The 27929-nt window shown below is 34.8% G+C and overlaps 1 protein-coding gene and 2 pseudogenes across 1 annotated transcript; 2 read left to right on the top strand and 1 right to left on the bottom strand.

Moving 5' to 3' along the window:
* Window positions 1-282: 282 nt before the first annotated feature.
* Window positions 283-3148, bottom strand: LOC120147728 (annotated as a pseudogene).
* A 6887-nt stretch (window positions 3149-10035) lies between these two features.
* Window positions 10036-23190, top strand: LOC120147485. Its single transcript, XM_039160856.1, has 9 exons — window positions 10036-10127; window positions 10269-10409; window positions 10543-10617; window positions 10737-10782; window positions 10990-11048; window positions 11334-11469; window positions 11556-11615; window positions 22756-22850; window positions 23100-23190. Exons 1-9 carry the CDS (start codon window positions 10036-10038, stop codon window positions 23176-23178), a joined length of 783 nt encoding a protein of 260 aa, XP_039016787.1. The 3' UTR covers window positions 23179-23190.
* A 330-nt stretch (window positions 23191-23520) lies between these two features.
* LOC120147653 lies at window positions 23521-27736 on the top strand (annotated as a pseudogene).
* Window positions 27737-27929: the final 193 nt, after the last annotated feature.

The raw sequence follows: 27929 nt of genomic DNA, 5'->3' as shown, positions 1-27929 counted from the left end.
TATAAAAAGAAGTTTTTCTTTAGTTAAAGGGTGCTCGAATATTTATTATTTATTTATTTATTTATTCATCTTTTATTCACGTTCTAGTGTTATGCCACATGAAGCTTAGTTGTTAGATTCAGTTACATCTGGACACATGATTTTATATTAGTAAGGCGAATTTATAAATTTCAACAGATGATTCTCAGTGTAGTAACTTGTGCTCATTTGCAGAGAAGGGGAAAGATATGGAAAGGGAGAAACATTTGAAGCTTTTGCCTAAATATTGGCAACTCATTTGTGTCAAAGCAAAATGCAACTACTCATGCATACCCCTTTTGACTTTGAGAGTAAAATCATTTCAACAGATGACGCGATAATAAATCCAACCATAATCAAGTTTTCTAACAAACAACAGAAATGTAAACATTATTGAATATTGGCACAACAGGGGCCGTTTACTGTCTTCACCATGATGGTAAAATTCCAACTATGCTGGCTACCACGGTGAAGGGAAGCAAAGGAACAGTAAAACTTGTTGGAAAAAAAATGGTAGTAAAGAATCGAACTGGCAGCCTCAAACTTTAATCCGTTGACACGGATCATAAGCATCTATCAGCCTTGCATGCATCACATTTATGCCACTGCAGGCATGTCCTTGAGCCATGCATCCAGTGGCTTACCAATCGAGTAGACTACAAAACCAATCTCCCTCAGCTGCTCCGCGTTCACAATGTTCCGGCCATCAAAGACGAAAGCTGGCTTCTGCATGTTGTCATATATCCTCTTGAAGTCAGAGTCTTGAATTCGTCCCACTCCGTCAGAATGCAAATTCCATGAGCATCCTTTGTTGCCTCATAAGCATCCCAAACACAAGTGACTTGCTTGACAGTTGTGGGACTCATGGGCTGCAAGTGAAGGGATGATCCCAGTCAAACTTGTTCATGGTAAGGTCCCTCTGAATCTGGTCCTCAGTGACCTGTGGATCGTATATGCACAACCGAGCCTTGTCTCCCAAAAGCCCCTTGCATACATCAATGGCTGGGGTCTCCCTTGTATCACCGGTATCCTTCTTGAAAGCAAACCCTAAAACAGCAATTTTCTTGTTTGAAACCGTGTTGAACATGGAGGAAACAACACGATTAACAAAACGGTTTTTCTGATAGTCATTAATTTTAATGACTTGTCTCCAATACTCACCACCTCTGGAAGGCCATTGCACTCACAGATGTAAACCAGATTCAGAATGTCCTTTTGGAAGCAGGAACCACCGAAGCCAACACTAGCATTCAAAACTTCGGTCCAATTCTTGTATCCTTACCGACAGCATATGACACTTGTGTAACATCAGCTCCGGTTGCCTCACAAAGAGCAGACATGGCATTTACTGAAGAGATCCTCTGAGCCAAGAAAGCATTGGCAGCAAGCTTGGAAAGCTCTGCAGACCAGAGGTTGGTGGTGAGAATTCGGTCTTCTGGTACCCAGTGAGCATAAACATCCTTCAATGCTCGGACAGCCTTGTTGCCTTCTGGGGTCTCCCGGCCTCCGATGAGAACACGGTCAGGGTTAAAAAGATCTTGAATTGCAGTTCCCTCAGCAAGAAACTCGGGGTTCGAAAGAATTTGGAACCTGAATCCCTTGCTGTTGTGGGTGAGAATCTTTTCAATCGCCTCAGCAGTTTTAACAGGGACTGTTGATTTCTCAACCACAATCTTGTCAGATTTCGATACATCAGCTATCATGCGAGCAGCACTTTCCCAATATGTAAGGTCAGCAGCCTTGCCAGCTCCAAGCCCTCGTGTCTTGGTCGGAGTGTTGACAGAGACAAAGACAATGTCAGCCTCACGCACATGTTTCTCAACATCGGTGCTGAAGAAAAGGTTCTTCCCACGACACTGCTTCACAACACCATCAAGACCAGGCTCATAGATTGGAAGCTGATCACTGTTCCATGCGTTGATCCGAGGCACAGAGATATCAACAACAGCTACTTCAATAGATGGACATTTAAGTGCAATGACAGCCATTGTTGGCCCACCAACATAGCCAGCTCCAATGCAACAGATCTTCACCATTTTGTTTTTATACTATTACCTAAACAAAGATCAGTAATCAAAACACAATAGCGAAAAACATTCCTCAAATCTTCCCAAAAGCATAAACAAAAAAAACTTGTGTTTAGACACATCATATTTATTTTCAGAAAACTGGACCATTTAATAAATTTTTGTTGTGTTTATGATCAAATAGCAGTACGGAAAAATACTGACATGACATGCATACACAAGTTTTTGCCATAGAATAGAAAACAATAATTACAGGAAAATATAGTCTCAGATCTGACCCAGGCATCCATTCAAGCACCGACAACTATTTCAGTTACAAACTTATTTACATATTAAAATAGCAAAATGGTAGATCCAAAATTCAAAACACAAGCTAATGGAAATCAAAATAAATCCATTCAGATCCATAGCTAATTAGCTTGAATCAAAGTTCTAGTTCAAGTTTCATAACCAAAACATGAACGCTATTTACATATAAACCGAAAGAGACAACTCGGCAAGCGGATCTGTTTCTGTTAAACCAATCAAAAGGAGCTCAGTCTAGTAATATGGAAAGTAAATGCTTTGATTCAAGAAAGAAAAAAACAATGTAGACTAGCAACAAGTTATGACTCAGATCAAGAACTACCACGCAAAAAGATTCAAATTATGAAGTGTCTAGTTCACTACCAAAATGACACTTTCATACAGAAGCAAAAACTACCCATTTTAATGAAAGAAAAATCAAGGTGGAAAAGGTAAAGAAATTTTTAATCTTTTCAAGTGGAGAAGCAGATCAAGAAAAAAACAAGTTTAAAAAGTAGATATTTTTCAAGCAGAAACAAAGGGTATCCAGATCATTAAAGATAAAATTCAAAGCAAAGAAAAGAAAATGGATTTGAAACTGGAATAATTCGCATTCTTTTACCTCAAAAACTGCTCCTCGAATAGAGACAATTAGTTCAGAGCAAGAGAAGAAAGAAAGCTTCGCTTGAACGACATGAACTCGGAAGAGCGGGTTGTTTTTTTATACTAAATTCAATTCCAATTTTACCCTTTTCTTTTTGCCGAGAATTCCGCTTCCGCAATAAACAACGGAGGGTAACGTGTAAAGTGATTACCGACTGAAATTCTGGTCAACTGGAATAAAATTACAAAAATGCCATTTATTAATAAAACCATGTCTCATTTCTGTTTGTTTATTTATTTATTATATTCGAATGGCATGTTTTCCTATTGAATTCTTATTTGTTGGTGAACTCTAAAGATTGATATATAATAAAGTCATTGTGTTCTCGTCTCTCTTATTCTTAATTTTTTTATTCATTTTTTATTTTTAAATTTAAAAAAACATCACTCAATTCTTTTATTTCACATATTTTTAAAGAATTGGTTTTTATTTATTTTGATGTATACTTTTTTATGCTTTTATGGTATGATTTTATTTAGGCTTAAATATACAAAAGGTGTACAACGTATGCCCGTTTTTATAGTTTAATGCCTAACATTTTTTTGTTTTAGTTTGGTGCTTAATGTTTCATTCCGTTACTCAAAATGGGTCACGTCGTGACGGACTGTTAGTTTTTTCCGTTAAGTGACATGTGTCACAATATGATAATTTTAAAAATTTATTTAAAATTAAAAAATATATTTATTTTTAAAAAAGACAATTTTTTAAATAACCCCAAAACTTTGAAAACCTTTATTTCAACCTTAACCCCTAAATCATTTGACCAACCCTCTTCTAAGCTCGTCCGGTCGGTGACAGTGGCTTACCAAACTAGTTGGGTTTTGGTCAGACGGGACCGGCGAGCTCAGCATCGATGTCGGTGAGGCGGAAAGGCGACAATTTTGGCAGGAAATCGTAAAAATTGAATGGTGATGGGGGCTTTTTGTTGGACTTTCAACGCCATTCCACCAGAAACAGCAGTGACTGGAGGCGAGTGGATGGCTGGGCTATGACCGGTCCGGGACGACTCTTCCACTTGGCTAGGCGGATGACTCCCGACGAGAGGTGGCTGAGGTTGGAGGTGGGCGACTGAATGGTTTCCTTGCGATTAAGTTCGACAGTGACCGGTTTCAGGTGATCTCAGGATGGGTTGAGGTCGTCGGTTGTTGCTAAGTTCGGGGGAGCGGCGATGTACACCACCACCGGTCGGGAGAAGGGTGGTTCGGTGACGGGGTTAATGTAACATCCCAAACTACGGGTTAGTAAATTGTAAAAATTTTAGAATTTGAGGATAAAAGTAGAATAGTTCAATGATTTATGTGGAGATATTTCCTGAAAGTTGTTAGTAATTATTAAAAGAATGAAAGGGCAAATGGTCATTTGACTTGAAAATGATATATGGGAGGTGGGGATAAGATGAAAGAGATATTTTCTTCACTTCTCTTCTTCATCTTCTTTCTTCTTCCTCCTCCACGTGAGAGCTCAAGCAAAGGTAAGATTTCTTCATTGTTGATTATTAGCTGAAATTTAAGTTGGGTTTTGATCCTTAGATGATAATTAATCTTAAGGAAAGCTTAATTTGTCTTAAAATCAAAAGATAAAGGAGTTATGAAAGATTAAAGAAAATGGGTTTTTAAGTGAAATTTTGAATAAGAAGGTTTTAATGAATTTGGAGGATGAATTTGACTTGTCATCTATGAGAATAAGAAGTTAGAAGTGTTAGAATTAAGTTTGGATAACATGAAAAATTTGGTATGATTCTTAACCTTAAGAATTTGGATGAAATATGGGAGATTATAAAGTGTTGGAATGATAGAAATTAGTTAAAGTTGTTATAGATGAGTTTAGTAGCATGATAAGGATTTTATATATGAAATTTGAGAGAAGTGTTGATGATTTTCTGATGAAATAGCTTATTCTGGGCAGGTGCATCGATGCACTATGTGTGTACCGATGCACTAAGATAAAATTTGAAGGTGCATTGATGCATTAAGGGGTGCATCGATGCATGGAAAATTCGAAGCTATTTTGGGTATCGATGCACCCATAGTGCATCGATACACCCCTAAAGGAAAAATGGAATTTTGGTTCATTAAGCTAGCTTGAGTTATTAATATCAAGTTATAAGGTTTAGGCTTTTGATAATTGTCTCGGAAATTATGTTTATGTAGATATTGAGCCTAAACAAGTTCCGGAACAATCAAAGAATTAGAATCGAATCAAAGCAAGGCTAAGGTGAGTGCAATTTAAATTGTACTTATGTTATTGATCAAACATTGTCTTGCGATGAGCCAATGACGGAGTTACTATGGTAAGAAGTAACTTTTAAAATGTTTTGTGATTATTATGTGTGCATTAGTACATAGAAATGGATGTATGTTACTATATATGTTACACGATCTACATGCTTACATGAATATGCAATATGTATTACATGTTATATGAAATGACATAGATGTTTACACATACATGTGGTATGTGACAGAAGAAAATGTATATGTGATCACAAGAGAAATGACATGGGTACATGAACATATGAAATACAAGAATAATGACCATGGTATATGATACGAGAGCTATAGGTATAGTTGGCATGCCAAGAGTCGAGGGTTCTACGTGGTCGGGGACATATATGTATCCTTTGGAATATTTACAAGGTCTTTTGAGACATATTTGATCCATTGGAATATGTATATGGTTCTTAAGGAGTCGTCTTTTGGGATAAATACAGTACATAGGTCCTTCTGGACAAATTTCATAGCCCCTAGTGAGACACATACGAGTTGTGGTGACAACATAGTGTACAACCTCAATGTACTCGAATACCTTGAGTTCTCAGTAATACATGGCTTACAAAAAGGTATAAAAGTGTTTGCATTATTACATGTTATCATTTTATTATTTTACATGGAATCATATGACATGATTGAATGAGTAGATGATATGTTCATATAGATATGAAATGCATTATTTTTATTGTGTATATGTCTCACTAAGTCGTAGACTTAGCGTGTGATTATTCATGCGTAGGTTCCGAGAAAAGGAAGATTGGTAAAAGTTATGCAAGACAGGTCGGTTTATCCTTTCCAAAGATCATCAAAAAGAATTGTATAGTATGTATTTTGTAATAATGATAGTGGTTGACATGTAAATAAGGATTAAATCCGATATGTTCTAATCGGTTTTGAAAAGTCATACGATTGAGTTTTGTAATGTTTTAAACGCATATATGTAATCGATAAAATTTATACAGATGAAAGCTTAGATTTTTACGAGATTATACATATTTTTACGAAAGTTACTATAGCAGTGCATCGATACACAATTTATATTCGAAATTTTTCACTGTTCATGGTACTGTTCACGGTACTATTCATACCGTATAGTATTGTTCACAAATACGTATTTTTTTCCTTAAATTTTTATAATGAAGCATAATTTAATAGTATTTATTATATTTTCTTAATATAAGTTCAAATGTCCAGTTATTTTGTAAAGAAATTGTTTTAAAAAGTCAATGTGACATCTCGAACTCGTATTTGGGTCATGTACGGGTTGGGGTGTTACATTTAAAGGTTTTGGGTCATGTACGGGTTGGGGTGTTACATTTAAAGGTTAATGGGTTGAACTGAATGTTTTCAAAGTTTTGGGGTTATTTCAAAATTTTTGTGTTTTATTTTTAAAAAAATATATAATTTTTTTAATTTTAAATAAAATTTTAAAATTACCAGATTGTGACCCATGTCACTTAACGGAGAAAACTAACGGTCTGTCACGGCGTGACCCATTTTGAGTAACGTAATGAAACGTTAGGCACCAAACTGTAAGAAAAAAAACGTTAGACACTAAACTAGAAAAACAGACATACTTTGAGCACCTATTGTATATTTAAGCCTTTTTTTATTATTACAATAGTTTGGCGTTGCATATTGCATTTATCATAATCATCTCTTGATCAAGAAAAGTCAACGACCTCATATAATCAGATTTTCTTTTACGACGGTTTATCGATACATTCAAAATCGTTGGTGGAGCAATCTGTTAGATTGATTCTCTCAATCTCTACGACTACATCAACATTGTGATTATGTTTGAAGATAAAATATATATATTTAAGGAAGGTTATGATTGTATTTCCCTCCACATCTTTTAGATTTTTATGTTGTGATTGTGTTATCTTTATTATAACTTATTTTTTAAATAAAATTTTAATTTTATTTATAAAAAAATAGGTAGATATTTAAAAGAATAGATCGGTAATGTATTAAATATTTTATTTTGGGTTTTCTTCTTCTTTTTACATGGAAAAGAGTCATTCATAAAATCTAAAGCAACGGTAAGTACAAGTAAGTTAGTTCAATTAAGTTCTAATACAATAATAGTTTGATAGAATTTTGTGAATTATTTTAGAGAGACATAAAATCTTCAAAAACACGATTCAATTAAGTTGTAATAGTCGGTCCATTCTTCTTGATATTGCTAACAAGTGGTTTTGAGTCCAAAGGCTTAGGATTAAAGAAAAGATATATCTTAATTTAAGAGCAAATAAGAAAATAACTTTAAATTAAATTATAATATTTTGTTTAAATGTAAGATTTATTCCTTATGTTTTAATTTTTCATGTTATAAATATGCATATAAAGTATTTCACCGAATTTATTTGAAATTCTTGTTATATACCTATATTAGATATGACGTCTAGAATTATATATTATTCCTAAATTCTTTAATTCAGAGGTTATTTGATGTTAAAATTTATGATCTTTTAGATGTTATGACAATGAATATGTCAATTAAGTTAAGATTCAGCCAGTTTCTCTGTATATATGGATGAGATTTTTTATGTTAATAAAACTAAATTATTTTAATTTAAATCCCTTTTGTAATAAAAAAATATTTTTATCTATTTTTATATTTCAACATATCATTACAATTAAAATCTATCAATACTAAACATACTTTCTGTATATATGGATATTTTTTATGTTATATAAACTAAATTATTTTAATTTAAATCCCTTTTGTAATAAAAAAATATTTTTATCTATTTTTATATTTCAACATATCATTACAATTAAAATCTATCAATACTAAACATACTTATATATAATACAATCCGTGCTTCTTAAACATCTTTTTATCTATTTAAGTTTGTAGATCCTAGGAATATGGTAGTTTAAGCCAAGGAAAAGCGTATGGAACCTAATCGTAATTATGTTAATTGAAGGTAGCTTAGATCTTAGAAAATTTGGGTGGAAATTATTGGTAATGTTATAGTTTATATTTTATTTATTTATTTTAAATGGGTAGCATTCAGATAGGAAAGGGAAATCTTCAAAACAAGATGAATAAGTTGCTTCACCACTCCGCGTAACTAAAGTTTTGTGTGTACTTGAAGCCATAATAAGTGTAGATCGAGAAGAGAACAACATATTATTAATATCTCCAACTCCATAAATTTAATATAAAAATCTTTTTAAAAAATTGAAAACTAAATTATAACATTAAATTCATCGTTATTTAAAAAAAATAAAAACATAAATAACATAATTTATATTATAATCAAATTCATAATTTATTTTATTTTATAATATTCATCAGAATATTGCTCCAAATCTTAACAATGGTTTCTTAATCGTTACTCCAATTATCAAAGGTGAGCTGCTCAACATTTGTAATGCATATGATCGAGGTGCATCGATCCTCCGAAGCCAAGGCCCATACCCGACCGATCATGTGCTAAGGAAGTGTGTTTGCTGCATTGATAAACATCATTTTCAAAGCTTTTATATTTTTCAAAGTTGATGCCATCATAATGGTGTGGGGAATATAATCCAATCTTATTATTTCTCCCGTGCACCTGTTTTTAATTATACTAAATTCTTTCTCAACGATTATTTCGATTATTACATCTAAAATTAAATTATTATATATTTTTTAAAAATTATATATTTAATTATTATATAAATTTGGATTTTTGATTTTTTTTAAAGAAAATCATTGATAGATGCATTGTTTTGATAAATGTTATATTCACTTTCAAGAATAAATTGAAAAACATTTAAGGTTTAATGACGATTGAAAGTGACCGACGACAATGACGAGTTATTTTCAAAAATCAAATTAAAAAAAATTAATAGCATTTAATGTTTAAGGGTTAAATTAATATTGTATTTAAAGTTCAAAAGTCAAATTAAAAATTAACTAATTTTACTGATACCCGCATTATCAAACTAACAGTATTTAATGTTCTAGTGATCAAAATGTTATAAATCAATAAAAAAATAACTAAATATTATTTTTTTAAAAAATGATTTCATTAGCCCAAATTGGCCCAATCAACCCATTGCCTAAATATAATCCAACCCAAAGGGACTCCACTGTAATTTGCAAAAAAATCAAGGGTGTTTTTCGTATCTAAATGATCCTTCCTGTCTTCCCCCATCCATAAACGGTTACTAATCGAAGCAAATCCCAATTATTATCTTAATCTTCACTCGGTCAACGGTTTATAAATAAATTCACATTTAAAAAATTAATCTGACGGTCTCTAAATAACCCAAAAACTAGCCGTTCACAGAGCGTCGCCAGGCTTCTAACGTTCATTTTTTCTTCTTCTTTTCTCTAATTTATTGTTTGATAAAAAAAATTCATAGATTCCTCAGTTTTTTCACTTTCTTGGAACTCTCCTTTTCTTCATCAATCATAAACTAATACCCAGTTTTTATTTTCAATTTACAGGATCATTCCTCGCAAGATTTCCTCAGTTTTTCTTCTTCCTCAGTTTTTCTTCAATGGAGGTCCGGAAGAATTCAAAACTGGGACTCACGTGAAAGACCCGGAAGGTTATCTCGATCGAAAAACCCAAAGGAATCTAAAATTTCTGAGATTCTAATCCAAATGTTTCCGATTTAAGTTCTCCATTAACGAAATCTTCAAAACATCAGAAGCATTCTACCAAGAATCCAGTCATCTATTCACCCAGTAACAAGCTTAGGGAAAGGAATTGTGGTGGCTAAGAAGAAGTCGAAAAAGTAGAGTCTGATTCAAAACCAACGACGGATGGGGTTAATTGCAAATGCAAAGAAACTAGGTGGGAATTCGAAGAAATGTCTATGCATTGCTTATGAGAATCTGAGAGCATCTCAAGAAGAGTTTTTTCAAGAACAAAGCTAAAATTGAAGCTGAAGAAGAGGCTAAAGAGACGGGTGATTTGGTTGAAGGGTATGGATCAGATATTCAAAGAGATTGACGAGAATGAAACTCGAGTGAAACAGGTAGTCTACTATTATTAGAAGAGATAAGTTGATGGAAGAAGCAAGGAATAGTGCGCCTGATTTTGGGAAAGTTATGCATCTGGTTAAGGCCATTGAGAGGCTTCTTTCTATACCGGGTTCGAAGGGGACAGAAGGAAGGAGAAGACGAAAAGGAACCAAAAGAAGAGAAGATTGATAATCTTGATAATGATATAAAGAAGAAGCCACTGAAATGGGAGTTACCTGATTGAAACCAACGAACGTGACCGAGGGTGACGCTGAGAATATATGAGACTTCATTTTTTTCCGTCAGATTTGTTTTGAATGCTAATTGTTTGGATCCGCTTTCTCAGTTTTCTTCTTCTTCGTGGGATAGTAGCCAAGGAAGGTCAGAGAAGCACTGATTGGTTATAGTTTACCACCTGTAGCCATATTTGCTTCTTCATTTTATATTTTTAAGTTCTCTGATTCTGTGTTTTCTGTTTTATTGTTTCCTTTGTTTTGCAGTATTTCAAGTAGGAATTCTAATGGAGGTCGAAGAAGCCGAAGAAACGTAAGTAACCATTCACTTAAGCTAATATATTTTCACTATTTTTGTCGTATCGAACTTCATATGTGGTCGAATTTTCACCTAAGCTAAGATGTTATGTACATATATATGCAAACGGTCTGTATTTTGAACATGGATCACAGACAAAAGTATATGCAAATATAAATGTTATTTTCTGCATTTTGGCTTATGAATTGTATTGCATTTTAGAGCTCTGATTCTGTTGGGAGAATTGGTGGGAGGAGATGGAAAAAGCAGCTCAAACCGACGTCCCTAAAACCATTCAGCTAAGAACTGAGGTACAACATCTTTTGAGTTTGGATTTCTATTTAGATTGTATCCATCTTTATTGAAGGATTCTTATAATCTTCAATTACTTGTTACTATTAAAGCAAAGAGGTAAAACAAAGGAGAAGAGTTCATGAACTTCAATTACTTGTTACTATTAAAGCAAAGAGGTAAAACAAAGGAGAGAAGAGTTCATGAAGAAGATCCAAGAAATGATGCTAGAGCAAGAGAAGCAGCGGATTCCTACTGCTCAAAAAATTTAACAGTTGCATGCGTCTTCCTCATCAATTCAGTGTGTATGCAGGTTTTGGTCAAACCTCCGTTAAAGAGAGCACCAGACCAGTGGACCTAAGACTCCATAGTGATGTACGAGCGGTGGAGCGTGCAGAGTTTGATCACCAGGTTCATTTTAATTACTACTGTGTGATTGGTAGTATATAGATAACATGTTTGGGCTTAAAAGTCACCTTTTTCTTGTTTGTTTCCAGGTTGCTGAGAAGATGAGTCTTATAGAGCAGTATAAAATGGAAAGGGAAAGACAACAAAAGGTAAACAATCTTTAAACAAATATATCCATGATTTAAGGTGTTTGGCTTTGAGAAAATAACCTAATTGTCGCAACCGTCTTTCGGTTGGGTCCCAGAATTAGACTTCGACTTGAAAAATGTGAATTAGAGTCGCCACCGATCATTTATTTAAAACAAATGGTTGATCGGATACCCTATTTCTTACCTGATCTGCATCTTTCTAAAGATGTGTCGGGTTCGGGAGTCGGTTACGGTCAATGAAGGATTAACCCTTGAACCGTCTTTTCGGTACTACGTAATTTCCAGTTGTCTTTGATTAAGAAATTTGCAAGTTAAATTAAAAGGTGAAATTTGATCCGAATTACTTACCCTTAATGAGTTTACGAAAATACCCTTAAAAATAGTTTTAAAGAAAATAATATAATAAAAGAAAGTAACAAAACTAAAGAGTAAACCAAAGAAATAATGAAACCAATAAAATAAACATAAAATAATTGGATGAAAAAAAATGAATTGAATAAAATAAATAATGAAGATAATATATATACAAAAAGAAAAAAATGTAAAGTGTTTTTTTTTAAAAGAAAAATATAATAAGAACAAAGAAACTAAAAATATAATGAAATAAATAAATAGTATAAAATAATAAAAAATATATAAAAATAAAAATGTATGTATATATAATAAAAATACTAAATAGTAATAATAATAATAAATAAATGAAAAATAAATATACATATAATATTAACTAAAAAATAGCAATCATAGAAATATAAATAAAATAAAGTAAGAATATATATAACGTTAGGAAAAATATAGTAAAAATATAGTAAAAAGTAAACATAGATAAAAAAATAATAATATATATATATGAAAATAATATAATATATAACGCAAAAAATTATAATAAATAAATAAATAAATATAATTAAATATATATATATAATAAGGTTAAATTAAAAAAAATGAATTACGGGTCAAAATTAAAAGCCAATCAAAGAAAAAAAAATGACAAATCCACGCGGATCCACACGACCCGTTTATAAAAATCCGAATAGTTTTTCAAAAACACAAGCCTTGGGGACTAGATCTACAAAAATAAAAAATAGATCTCGAAAACGCCCCCGTTCATCGGCCAAAAACAATTCTCTCAGTTTTCTTTCGAAATCAAAACACAGCAAGGGTAAGGAAAAATAACATGCGAAGGTATGAACTTTACCTTTCAAAATATAAATGCTTCGAAAATGACTACGAGTTGCTTGTAATTTTTTGCTTGGTAATTCGTATATCCCCTCCGAATGTTACAATAGTGAGTTACAATGACTATTTATAATGCTTGTGGATCCTATCTTTAGGAGTTTAAATAATAGTAGAACTCTATCCTATTTTTAAGAGTTTGAATCCTAGCAAAATTTTATCCTATTTTTAGGAGTTTGAATCCTAGTAGGACGAAAAGGTGTGTTGACAACTGCCCCTCTTTGCCCATAGTCGTGTAACGGGGATAGGGCAAAGATTAAAAGACACACTTTTCGTTCAGTGGAGTTGAAAATTGACTCTGATGTTTCAATAACTCCCTATCGAATTGAGTTACGGACGACTCCTCCATCGTGAAGTCGAGTTCATCTTGAAATGATATGAAATTGAAGCCGTATTTCGGAATTTGAATCAGCACGTGGCTTCCCGTTGCCCTTCGGTCTTCTTCTCGGTTTAAAGACCTTGGATCGGAATCGAACTCAAAAATCTTCATTGACAGATAGTTTTTTCTTGACTTAAGCTATGCTGCTTGAAAATGGTTGCTTGCTTGTCACTCAGGCACGGCTAACCCAGGTCCTCTTCTCGACTTGAAAACCTCGACTGCAACTGGAAAGTAGTACGATGCTTGTGTGCACGATTCCCTTCGTCATGAAGTTGAAACCACGGGTGGCCCCTTCGTCGTGAAGTTGAGCTTGGAATTGGATATCCTTCGTCGTGAAGTTGAAATCCAAGTAAGTAGCATTGTTCCGAGTCCAATATCCTCCGTCGTGAAGTTGAAATTGGCTTTGGAATCGGGAAATTGTTTGTTGACAACCAGCGTCCCTTCATTGTGAAGTTGAACTTGTGTTGTCTCGAGTCCAATATCCTTTGTTGTGAAGTTGAAATTGGCTCCGAAATTGAGAAATTGTTTGTTGACAACCAACGATCCCTTCGTCGTGAAGTTGAACTTGCGTTGTCTGGAGTCCAATATCCTTCGCTGTGAAGTTGAAATTGGCTCTGAAATTGGGAAATTATTTGTTGACAACCAGCGGTCCCTTCGTCGTGAAGTTGAACTTGCGTTGTCTGGAGTCCAATATCTTTCGCTGTGGAGTTGAAATTGGCTCCAAAATTGGGAAATTGTTTGTTGACAACCAGCGGTCCCTTCGTCGTGAAGTTGAACTTGCGTTGTCTCGAGTCCAATATCCTTCGCTGTGAAGTTGAAATTGGCTCTGAAATTGGGAAGTTGTTTGTTGACAACCAGCGGTCCTTTCATCGTGAAGTTGAACTTGCGTTGTCTGGAGTCCAATATCCTTCGTTGTGAAGTTGAAATTGGCTCTGAAATTGAGAAGTTGTTTATTGACAACCAGCGGTCCCTTCGTCGTGAAGTTGAACTTGCGTTGTCTGGAGTCCAATATCCTTCGATGTGAAGTTGAAATTGGCTCTGAAATTAGGAAGTTGTTTATTGACAACCAGCGGTCCCTTCATCATGAAGTTGAAATTGGCTCTGAAATTGGGAAATTGTTTATTGACAACCAGTAGTCCCTTCGTCGTGAAGTTGAACTTGCGTTTTCTGGAGTCCAATATCCTTCGTTGTGAAGTTGAAATTGGCTCTGAAATTGAGAAGTTGTTTGTTGACAACCAGCGGTCCCTTAGTCGTGAAGTTGAACTTGTGTTGTATGTAGTTCAATATCCTTCGCTGTGAAGTTGAAATTGGCTCTGAATTTGGGAAGTTGTTTGTTGACAACCACCGTCCCTTCGTTGTGAAGTTGAACTTGTGTTGTCTCGAGTGGCACGATATCCTCCATCGTGGAGTTGAAATCGCGGATGGCCACTTCGTTGTGAAGTTGAGCCTTGACTTGAATATCCTTCGTCGTGAAGTTGAAATCCAAGTATTGTATGTTGCGGGTGGACACAATTCCCTTTGTCGTGAAGTTGAAACCGTGGAGACCCCTTTATTGTGAAGTTTGGCTTCGAGCTAGATATCCTTCGTCGTGAAGTTGAAATCCACTCTCGAGCAAATTGTGTTGTTTCGAGAGAAACTTTCAATCTGTCGAGTTGGTCGAAGTGTAGCTTCTTGCTGCTGAGTTAAGCAACCAACATGAATCTTTAAAGGTGCTTTTGAATCGAGTATCCTTCGTCTTGAAGTTGAAACTTGACTCTAAAAGCTGCAAAAAATTATGTATGTGGAAAATGATAAATATGATGCTCTAAAATGTATGCATAAGATGCATGTAACATGAATTGGTTATATTTTATCTCTTGAAAAAGGTCTGATAATTTGTATTAGGATGTTGAATCCCCAAATGATGCCCCAATATCCAAAAATGCCTTAATATTTGATGTTGAATCTCCAAAGATGCCCAAATGTTCCTCATTTCTTACTTCAACATTGATTCTGAGCATGAGTTTTGTGTCTAAGAGTCACATGTCATTTACCAAGATCCACTCTATAGAGACTGCCTTGTTTGAAAAAAAATGTTTTTCTTTCTCTTTTATTTTCAAAGTTCTGAAAATATCAATAAAGAGTTTCGAAAAATGTTTAATCAAAAGTTTTGAAAATATTATCTCTTTCACGGTTTTATAATTGAGATGAATCATAAAATTAGAGTTCATTGGATATCAAATGTTTAATGACAATGTTAATCATTCAATAAATTATAGCTATTTGACACGTGCCAAGATCAAAGCTATCTTTGGGAAATGGTTAAGTAAGGAAATGATAAAAAGGTCTCAGGTTATTGTGTTTGGTCAAAGGTTTGGCATTTGATGCTCAAAGGTTTGACATTTGATGCTCAAAGGTTTGGCATTTGATGCTCAAAGGTTTGATGGGTAGCTTGCATGCTCCTCTACTGATCTTTGGGAATGGTTAGTAAGGAAATGATAAAAGGTCTCAGGTTATTGTGTTTGGTCAAGGTTTGGCATTTGATGCTCAAGGTTTGACATTTGATGCTCAAAGGTTTGGCATTTGATGCTCAAAGGTTTGATGGGTAGCTTGCATGCTCCTCTACTGGAAGTGTTCTCCGACTCCCAGCTTTCATAGTCACATTTGGATTGTGCGATACCTTATCAAGGAATTTGTGTGATCGCCTCAGTTGCACAATTTTTATATTCGAGCCGCCTTTTCAGGTTTTCAACTCGAATTCTCCTTTGGTTTCAAGACGTTATTCATGATTTACGTCTTGAACCCCCCTTTGTTATTTTTCTCTACCATGCTTAATTACATTGTTTTTTGCAACAAAGATTAATCTTGATGGGTGGGGATGAAATCTGAAGATATTCTCTTTGTTTAGAATCCATGTATGATTAGAAGGGACTTTTAAGGCACGTAATGTAGGTCAGGGTTCATGGTTATGAAAGAAAAGGGTAAATAGGCCCAAACAAGTGTTTCAGGGTGTTGAACCAAGGATCAATTCATTCTGATGCCTTCAATCTTGCTCAAAATGTTTCTCTCTCTTGATACTTTATGATCTTCGAGTGAAGTGATTCAGGAATGATTGTGCTTGATCAATCTCATAGTTTGAAGATGTACCATTTGTCTTTAGGGAATCTTTTCATGTGTTTTTTTGTCCCTTTTTCTTTTAGATTTTTGTTTTTTTTTCTTCTTTTTTTTTTGCCCTTTTTGTTATGATTGAATCTTTGCAATTGGCATTTGGTTCACCTTTTGGTATATCATCTGAATCAATGTCTTCGCTCATGTGAGCATATTTCTTCCACCTTGCCCCCCAGTGTAGAGGGTGATCCTTAGTTAGGGTTGAATCAGAAGAAAAATACTACAGCTCAAAAGGGGACACAAGGGATATATTTTTCTCCTGTTGTGAAGGGATAAGAAAAAAGTCGTTCATCATTCATACATGTAAATCTTCACAAAGAGGTATCCCCAGGGGGATAGATTTTCAAGATTAATTCTATTCACATAAACAGTGTAATTAATGTATGATAGAATTATTTCGAATGAATTCTTCTTCTTTTTTCCCAGATGTCTCAATGTTCAGGCTCTCTGCGAGATGCCCCAAGTTGTTCTTTAGAAGAATGCTCATGTTAAAATGAACAATTCAATGCCTTGGGTTTTAATGGTAAGAAAGGTTATTTTTGAGTCTACAAAAGACAGTGGTGTGATCTTATTGACTCAAAGAAAGGGTATGAGTGTATCAAAAGATAAAGACAATGTTCAATTTCAAAAGAGGTAATGTCAAAATTTCGTCTTTTGGTAATGACCACGAGTTGTTTTGGGCAAAGAATCAATGTATTTTATTATGGGGTTTAAGACATGGTAAGAAAAGTCTAATCTTTCCATATGTCAAAAATCTATAATTCTTGAAGAATTAAAAGAATCATTAATTCATTTAATATTCGAAGATCTAAAGATTAAAATTTGTTCAATTGCTCTACCTTAGAAAGCAGCATAAATTCAATCATTTAAAAGATTAAGCAAACTTGAAAGATCAAAGACGTGTTCAAACAAAACAATCCTCTAAGTGCAAATGGTATATGTCATGCCCCCTTCTTCGGCAAGCGCCTTACAGTTTTCAGAGGAATGTTTGGGGCTTCTTATGTGGTAATAGCTAACAGCTTCAACATCGTAGCCCTTAGGATATGGGGATTCTTTTCTTAGGATATTGTTTTCAGTTTTTTTCTTTTGATGTTATAATCTTGCTTCCATGTGGTGTCATGTGGTTAAAACCACTTCATTGAATCCTCCATGAAGAAATTTCATGTTTATGAAAATGCTTAAAAATGAAATGTAGATGCACAACGCAAAATGAAAAAAATGCATGAAATGTTCGAGGCATTGATCCAGAAAAGTGCCTATTATTATAAATAATCCTTATTTCGACAAAAATGTTTCATCTTGTAAGAGACATAAAAACAATCAAAGGTACATTCAGACTAAATCCTCTAGACCCCGAACAGCTTCCAACAAGTTGACAAGTCTTCTATTTTTATCTGTCACTGGTTGTATGCCTTGTTGGACCACTCCAGCTTCCATTGCTTGGCCGTGTAGGTGGCGAGCTGCTTTCTGTACTTGATCCAGGAAATCTCGGATGACTGCGTCTCTGGCTTTTACCCTTTGTTTGCTTGCTCCCAACGGAAACGCCACTACAAACCCCCGTCAAAGGGCACTATCTGACGCTCATTCGCTTGCGTTTTGAAGATATTGTTTTACCATCTTTCTCATGTTGTTTCTCCAGATCAGCCGTTTGGATTCTCAGGCGTTGGATTCTCAGGAGTTATCATTGACTTTATCTTGGTACCCCTTTCTCAAGTCTTGAAGCTCAAAATATACTATTTTCTGCTCCCTTTCCAGTTTGTCTGCTCTATCTTTCTGAGAATCGACATTTAGTTTCCATTGATAACGTTCAGCTTTTAGTTCCTTAACTCTCTGTTTCAGCTCATTATTCACAGCTTCAAACTTTGCCTTGACTATCTCAAGTTCAGAAGAGACAGGCCTGAGATGTTCCTCCATGGTCCGGGTGTCTTCACAGTCTGGCATCGGATGCTATCATTCTTTCTCAATCTTCGCCACTCCATAATCCGGAGTAAGCATATCTCTGGAAGCCACGATATCCATCCGGGATACTTTCTTCCATGACTCGGTTGCCTCTTTGATCCTCTTCTTATAACTGTCACCGTGATACACAAACTCTGATATAGATAATATGTATGTTGATGGGATAAACTGACGTGCCCCATACTGTCTAAGTGCCAACAACGGAGCATACCCAACTGCACCCCAAAGTCCAAGTAATGTCATAGTGTCAGAATCCCCAAATCGAAAAAGAACGTCACTGAAGAACAACTAGGGGGCTCTCCAAGTAATATCCTGGTCTTGAAGATAAGTGAAGACCTTCATCCATTCTTCCTTCGAAGTGCCTCCATGCCATTTCATAGTGATGAACTCTCCCAATGGTGAATAGGTAGTGCTGAATCGGCGGTAGGCAACCCCGTTAGTCTTCTAGAAGTGGCTGTGAATCCAGACTTGAAGGAGCTGAACACATCCAATGAACATTCCTTCGTCAGTTCTTCTGCAATGATTAAGAGACCGAAAGGTCTTGGCTAAGATGGTCGGCGCTGGGTTGACTCGCCTTGGAAGTTGTTCAAATAGTTCTACTACGGCTGCGTCGATGCACCCCAAGGTCTTCGGAAATATAATAAAACCGTACAGACCCAGTGCAAAAAGATCCACTCGATTCCTTCCCCGTTACCTTTGTGTCGAAGTCGACCAGTCACCCATTTTTCATCAACCCCTGCAATCTTAGCTAGTCCGTTCTTGAAAGGTGGACTCTTGATGTGTTTGATATATGCCCTCTCTAGTCTGATGTTTTCGCATTGCAGTAGGGTAGTATACTCTTCAATTGTGGGCACCATGTCCTCCCGGTTAAGGTGAAACAACAACTATCCCGGTTTCAGAATTGAATTATTGCTCGGAGCAAGGGCTCATCAGTCTTGACATGGAGTAAGAGGGCAATATCACCATATCGTTGGCTGAACTTCTGCTTTCTATCATTCCCCCAACTGTTAGGCCTGTAAAATAAACGAACAAAATTTTTTGTTCATGTTCGTTTATTAAGGAATATAATTTGTTCATGTTCGTTCATTTAATAAATAAACGAACATAAAACGAACACGAACATAAACGAACACGAACATAAATGAACACGAACATAAACGAACATAACGTTGGAGACCCATCCATTGTTCTTTCATGAAATAGTCGACAATGCAAATCAACCAAATCTACAGTGATAAATAGCGTAAGAGTTGATTAGCAGTGATGAAATGTTTGAAGATATCAAATATTCGATCGATCTTTTAAAGATATTAAATGATTCAACAACTTAATTTAACGCTATAAACATTTATCTTAGTGGTCCATGATTACATATGAACAATAATTTTCTCTTATTACACTCTTTTCAGAAATTGCATAGAAACCTTGTTTTGTTTTCTGGCAAATTCTATATTTTTCTCTTACTGATGCTCGTATACTTCGCGATTGTACCTTTATATTCCCATCTATTTCTATAAAGAAGTATGATGTTTTCTTGAGTTTTAGATGTGAAGATACCTGCAATAACTTTACATATCAACTATTAAGCCAATAAAACAGAGAAAGAGATGAAAACAAACATGTAAAACTTCATATTGCACTATAATATAACTTGTTTTGAAGCTTTCAGCGATCGTCTCCACTCTCTAGTGAACACTAGGGTTGGGAAAAAAGAGGGAAATGAAATAGGTGCGAGTGCCTCCAGGTCAACATATTGGATTTAATCTCCAATAAAATTGGATTAATTATGGAGTTGGTCATCAGAATATCATATTAATTAATATTTTAAGATACTTACAAATGGTCACCAAAATTGATTTAAGAAGATTGGGTTAAAACATAAATGAATGAACATAAACGAACATAATCGAACGAACATAAACGAACATAACCGAACGAACATAACCGAACGTTCACGAACGTAAATGAACGAACGAGACTATGTTCATGTTCGTTCATTTAATTAAACGAACAAAAATCTTGTTCATGTGTGTTCATTTAATAAATAAACGCACATAAACGAACTTCCCGCCGTACGGTTCATGAACGGTTCGATGAACGTTCAATTCATTTACAGGCCTACCAACTGTCCCAAATATTTCGCAGTTATTTGACATCATTTTGTTTCAGGCTGACAGATGCGTAACTAACAAGCTTTGACACATAATTTCCCTGAAGACTGTCTCCCTTCTCTTTCTGAATCTTCTCGGACCATAGTCATGCCTTAGCGTTTTTAATCTCTTGTATTACAACACCTTTATCCATTAATTCAGATTATTTTGTGTGTAACAAACGCTTTTTAAGGATGAATAGCCTCTTGTTATGATGCAAATGCTAAAAAAACAAACACAAAGGCATAAATGTTAGTAAAATAAATAAATAAATAAATGACGAAAGGGGAAAAAAAGACATGGTTAAGGTAAAAATATCCTAGGTTTCGGAAATGTGGTTTCGGGGTAGGCTCTAATTTTCCATGGTCTCCCAGTTTAGGTTCTAAAAACGGTACCCGAGTTCTCCTTGCCGGTGCCCCCTTGGTCTTGCCAGACCCTTAGTCCTAAACCCATCACAGGCTTGTGTGGACTAAGTTAAACTCGAGAGGACACATTCCCTTATGCCCGCACGGTGAATAAATTCACACGAAGACATAAGGTATATGAATCCCGAAGGCTACTTGCTAGGCCCGCACGGTGAATAAATTCACACGAAGGCGTCGCTTTCACCCCCACTTAAAGCAGGGTTTGGAGCTCGGGTTTAGAGCCTTAGATGAAAAATCTTTAAGGGCTGAAATCATTAAAAACGGTCAGTACAAACTATTACTCGAAAATATAATCAAAAGTAAGTAATAAGGATCGAAATGTTACTTAAAATTTAAACTTACCATTTTCATTAAAAAGACAACTGGAAATTACCTTAGCCTGTCTCCCCAACGGAGTCGTCAAGCTGTCGCAACCGTCTTTCGGTTGGGCACCGGAATTGGGCTTCGACTTGAAAAATGTGAATTGGAGTCGCCACCGACCATTTATTTAAAACAAATGGGTTGATCGGATACCCTATTTCTTACCTGATATGCGTCTTTCCAAAGATATGTCAGGTTCGGGAGTCGGTTACGGTCAAGGAAGGATTAGCACCCTTGAACCGTCCTTTCGGTACTACGTAATTTCCAGTTGTCTTTGATTAAGAAATTTGCAAGTTAAATTAAAAGGTAAAATTTGATCCGAATTACTTATCCTTAACGAGTTTACGAAAATACCCTTTAAAAAAATAAGATTTTAAAAGAAAATAATAATAATAAAAGAAAATAACAAAACTAAATAGTAAACTAAGGAAAAAATGAAACCAAATAATAAACATAAAAAATTGGATGAAAAAATGAATTGAATAAATAAAATAAATGAAGATAAAATATATATACAAAAAATAAAAAAGGTAAAGTGTTTTTTAAAAAAGAAAAATATTAATAAGAGCAAAGAAACTAAAAATATTATGAAAATAAATAAATAGTATAAATAAAATATAAAAAAAATATATATAAAAATATAAAATGTATGTATAATATAATAAATACTAAATAGTAATAATAATAATACTAAATGAAAATAAATATACATATAATATTAACTAAAAATAGTAATCATAGAAATATAAAATAAAATAAAATAAGAATATATATATATAACGTGATGAAAATATAGTAAAAAACATACAAATAAGTAAATATAGATAAAATAATAATATATATATATATATAATATGAAATAATATAATATAACGTAAACAAATTATAATAAATAAATAAAATATAATAAAATATATATATATATATATATATAAATAATAAGGGTTAAATTAAAATAACAAATAAATTACCGGTCAAAATTAAAAGCTAATCGAAGAAAAAAACTACAAAATACGCGGATCCACACGACCCGTTTATAAAAATCCGAATAGTTTTTCAAAAACACAAGTCTTGGGGACTAGATCTACAAAAATAGATCTCGAAAATGCCCCCGTTCATCGGCCAAAAACACTTCTCTCAGTTTTCTTTCGAAATCAAAACACAGCAAGGGTAAGGAAAAATAACATGCGAAGGTATGAACTTTACCTTTCAAAATATAAATGCTTCGAAAAATGGCTACGAGTTGCTTGTAATTTTTTGCTTGGTAATTCGTATATCCTCCTCCGAATGTGTTACAATAGTGAGTTACAATGACTATTTATAATGCTTGTGGATCCTATCTTTAGGAGTTTAAATAATAGTAGAACTCTATCGTATTTTTAGGAGTTTAAATCCTAGTAAAATTTTATCTTATTTTTAAGAATTTGAATATTAGTAGAACGAAAATGTGTGTTTACACTAATTAATTTTCTTTTCTGTTGCAGATGGCAGAAGAAGAAGAGATAAAGAGGCTGAGGAAGGATCTCGTTCCAAAAGCACAGCCTATGCCTTACTTTGACAGGCCTATTATACCTAGGAGGTAAATTTTGCCTTAGTTTAGCTTCAAATTATCTAAAGTTTTATTTTATTCAGGCTTCAAAAGCTATGTTAGATGAGAGTCAGATACTATGCTGCCTGCTATTCCAAGTTCATTAAGGATCATGCCCGTACCCTTGTTCGAATATGTATCGTTCATGAATACTTAAAGAAAATGAAGAGTCGGAATAACGTAGTTTGAAAGTTCATTTGCATTGTTGTACTTATGTAGTGTGTTTTGGTTATGTTGAAGGTCATCAAAGAATCCAACTATTCCAAGGGAGCCAAAGTTCCAAATTCCACAGCATAAGAAGATAAAATGCATGTCATGAATGACATGAGTCATACACTTCCAAGGCAGAGCAAGAGAAATTTAGATTCTCTAAGTGATTTTGGTTTCATTGTTATTTCATTACCATATTGACAGTCCTATGAAGATTGTGTACTTGCAACCAATTTAGTGCAGTTGTCATTTTCTTTTGTGGAAATGAAATCTCATTCTAACGAGCAAATTATTATGCGTTTCCTTTTGTTCTTCGATGACCAACCAACTTAAAACAAATTTTAACTATTACAAACCCAATTAACTATTTTAACAACAATTATCTCATCGACCACAATACGATGTCGAATCAGTGTTAAGCATTAAGCTAAGAAAAGGAAAGACTTCTCTTCAGTCAACAGAGAGAGAACACACAGAGAATCATCAGAAAATGGCGATGAAGCAGTTTCTCTCTCTAGCTCGCGAGTCCCACAAGCCTTCCCCTTCTTTCACCATCGCCCTATCGGCTTCCTCCGCCGCCTCTCCTCTCGCCTCCACCGCCTCTTCAAGAATAAAGAGATCTCCCCTCCTCCACCACCGCCATGATCTACGACCGCTTAGCCCTCACCGTTAAGAAAAGCTCCAAACCCAGATGCCCGTTCCTCAAATACGGTTCACCTCATCCGACCCTAGCATTCCACACGCACATCCTGTCTTCACCCGAAACCAAAATTACTACTTTGCCCAACGGCCTTCGTGTCGACAACCGAATCTACTCTGTCTTCCCGCACGGCCACCATTGGCGTCTGGATCGATGCAGGTCGAGATTCGAGACCGATGAGACCAACGGACCGCCCATTTCTTGGAGCATATGATATTTAAAGGTCCGCGAGGGAACGGAGGAAGAGATGAGAATATGGGAGGGCATTTGAATGCTTACTTCGAGGGAACAGACGACTTATTACGCCAAAGTCATGGATAAGATGTCTTTAAAGCGCTGGATATTAGCTGATATTTTCAGAATTCGAAGTTTGATGAACATAGAATTAGTAGGGAAAGGGATGTAATTCTAAGGGAAATGGAGGAGGTAACTAAAAATATTTTTTTTCCTTTTCTTTTAAATGGGTTTTATCTAATATTCTGTTTTATATTGATAAGAGTGCTTTCTTTCTGTTTTTAGAGAACACAAGAGGGACTATGAATCCCCCCCCCCCCCCTTCTCGCAGAATATTATGATTTTAAAGAAACATTTGACGAAAATGACTATAACGTTGAAGCATATATTTAGCAACTTAAAAAAATTGGCCTTTTATGTGTTTTAGTTTGTTTTGGCTGATGTGTATTTGATTGGTTGATTTTGTCGTGTATTTTATCCGTTGTTAGGGAATATGAGAGGTAATGGGAATACAAGTGCTTGACACTCGTGCTTGACACTCGTGCTTGGTACATGTTCGAACATGAGTAGGGTTATGATCCTCCAAATATGTGAAAGAACTTAGAAAAATTTGAGCATATGTGTCAAGCACATATTCATATCCGATAATCACTCTTTCCTTTAAGTCTGGCTAACATCGGGTAATAATGTTTTTAAAAATGATTTTTGGACGGCATGTGTTTTCGTGATTGAATTAGAACATTCATTATCTGTTTTTAGTGAATAAAGTGAGGTAATTGGGTTGTTATAGGTTAAGTTTTCTTGTTAGCTTCTAAGTAAGAGTTGTTTGGTATGTTTGATACATTTGGAAATAACTGTTTTTATTGGTTACATATGCTGTATTTAAGTCTATGAGGTTAGTTACTGGTTTGTATGAGTAGTTGGTCATAATTAAAATTTCTGTTACTTTTGTACCGAGCAGTGATATTTGAACTGTACATCACCCTGTTTATATTCATTTAAATGGATGGCATTAACTAGTGCTCTTGTTTGTCTTTCTATTTTAGTTTATGTTGATCATTCATAGAAAGGCTATAATCTCTGGGAATTTTGTAGGTTGAGGGTCAAAGAAGAAGTTATTTTGACCATTTGCATTCAACTGCTTTCCAATACACTCCTCTTGGTAGAACTATTTTGGGACCTGTTGATAATATTAGGACAATAACCAAAGGGGATCTGGAGAAATATACAGACACACTACACTGCTCCGAGTGGTATGTATGTCCTCAAAAATGATGAATTCAATGTGGTATCCATTTAATAATATATGATGAAATCCTTAAAACTAACGACTTATTCAAATTATTTCTTAGCATATCATGCAAGGAAAGTACTTTGTGCAAAGAGTTGTTGTTGTCAGGTTCATATAAATGTTTTTTTTGGTAGCTTTTACAGGTCATTGCCGCTTCTGGAGCTGTTAAGCATGAGGAAGTTGTTGAGCAAGTAAAGAAGTTGTTTACCAAGTTATCATCTGATCCAACCACTGCTTCTCAGCTAGTTGTTAATGAACCAGCTGCATTTACTGGTTCTGAGGTGGGTGCCATTACTGTAGTAACATTGAACCTTTTTATTCAGTAATGACATTCAATGTGTTAGCCTTCTAATGTTTATTGTTTAATTTTGATAAAATCAGGTGAGAATAATCAATGATGATGTTCCTCTAGCACAATTTGCAGTTGCCTTTGAGGGTGCATCTTGGACAGATCCAGACTCCATTGCGCTAATGGTTATGCAGGCAATGTTGGGTTCATGCAGCAAAAATGTTGGGGGTGGAAAGCACATGGGGTGAGTTTTCTCCTTAATCAAATCACATTTTAAACTGGATTAGTCCTTCTCGGCTGTTTCATGATGAGACTCTCCTGTTGCAACAATGTTTTGATTTGTTATGTTATTCCTCCAAACAGCTCTGATCTGGCACAAAAAGTTGGCATTAATGAAATTGCAGAATGCATGATGGTTTTCAACACTAAATATAAAGATACTGGTCTTTTCGGTGTCTATGCTGTGCCAAGGTGAGATTCCCTGTCTTAGATATTTAAGTTAATTTGCCATATTCTTTGATATCATCTTAGATATTTATAGTTCTCATGTAGTGGCCTAAACATCATATCTGGTTCCCCCTCCCCGGCTTAATTAGTTTTAACATTTTGATTTGCTTGTATAAACCAAGGGTTATTGGCTATATGCTGTTGTACTTTTGTATTCCTTTTTTTTATTTATTATTCTACCTTTCGTTATGAAAGAATATTAACTTTTATGTTCTGTTTTCAGCCTGATTGTTTGGAATGATTTGGCGTATGCTATCATGTATGAGATAACCAAGCTCACCGTGTTTCAGATGCTGATGTCATTCATGCTCGTAATCAGGTAGCTAAAAGTGCTGCCCGTTTTTTCATGGCTGATAGATATTTTGTATTTTACGTTTTGTGCCTTTTTAAGAACTTCTAGCAGTATTCCAATAGTAAAACTAGTTTCCAGTAGGCGATTTTAGATTCTACTTTAAAAATGTGTATATAATGCTCCAATAAGTAGGGGTAATCAAGCCAAGCTGCACCCGAATAATGGCAAGCTCATGCTCGACTTGAGATATAATCGAGCTACTCGAGCTCTATTTAGTTTGATTACCATTTTTTTTCTAAAGCTCCATTAAGCTCGAACTCAAATTAAATGTCTTTTGCATGTAAAATAAGGATACTTGTGTAATTTTATAATTTAATATATGTATTAATGAGAAGCTCGATTAGGATCGTGAGCCACTCAAGACAAGTATTATGGTGCTCGAATTCGACTCCATTATCACCGAATCAAATTCAATTTTTTTAGTTGAACTCGAGTAGCCTTTGAATACTAGCGTGTAGGGCTGTAAATGAGACGAGACAGATCGCGAGCTACTCGAGATTGACTCGATCAAAGCTCCATAAATACTCGGATCGAATGGACTCGACTCGAGCTCGACTCGAGTTCTTAACGAGCCGAAACGAGCTACTCAATATTCGACTCGAAAAGCTCGTAAGCAGCTCGAAAATATAATATATTAAGATTTTATTTTTTTAGAAATAAATTATTAATAATATTAATATTTATGTATTGATTTTTTTATAAAAAAAATACAGTAAGATTTCTTGTATTTAAGGTTCATGTTCGAGTTTGAGTTTGAGGCTTCAATCGAGTTAAGTTTAATATTTTTTTTTCATTTCGAACCTTTTCGAGCTGCTCACGAGCTTCAGTTTAGGATTTCGAGTTCGAGTCGAGCTTGAAAATTTTAAGCTCACGAGTTTTCGAGTCGAGTCGAGCTTCATTTCAAAGTTTTCGAGTCGAGTCGAGCTCAGCAATACTCGAGCTCGACTCGGCTCGTTTACACCCCTACTAGCGTGTCATTTATGCCCGTACCTACAAGTGTAGATTTCATTAAAAGACCTTGGTATTTGTTTTGTAGATTTTTCTTTAACACCTTCTTGCACTTTAACATCACATAAATCTGTGTATGGTACCAAGGCTGTGCCCATGAATAGTGAATATCATGTCTCCTGTAAATAACTTGCGAAATTATATTCCTGTGCTTATCTGCTTCCTTTTTCCCCCTTCAGTTAAAGTCATCCTTGATGCTTCACATAGATGGAACTAGTCCTGTAGCTGAAGATATTGGGCACCAGGTATATTTTTTTTCTGCCTTGAAGAGTTTTTAACAACGTTAGTTTTAGCATCTACCTGGATTAATATATACTGGAGCAAATTGCTGGTGTTACTCTGGTTTTTATATTGTTCTTTAATTCGGGAAGTGCATGGGAGTAATCATATCTTTGGAATCAGCGCATATGTGGTTTTTAAGGAAATAAAATTTCTAATGATTCAAGGGGAACTCTTGATGAGTAGAAGCAAAGATTATT

Source organism: Hibiscus syriacus, unplaced genomic scaffold (assembly GCF_006381635.1).
Source record: "Hibiscus syriacus cultivar Baekdansim isolate YM2019G1 unplaced genomic scaffold, ASM638163v2 tig00110940_pilon, whole genome shotgun sequence".
NCBI classification, from domain to species: Eukaryota; Viridiplantae; Streptophyta; class Magnoliopsida; order Malvales; family Malvaceae; genus Hibiscus; species Hibiscus syriacus.
The sequence above is the reverse complement of the archived record's forward strand: the minus strand, read 5'-3'. Positions and strand labels throughout refer to the sequence as shown.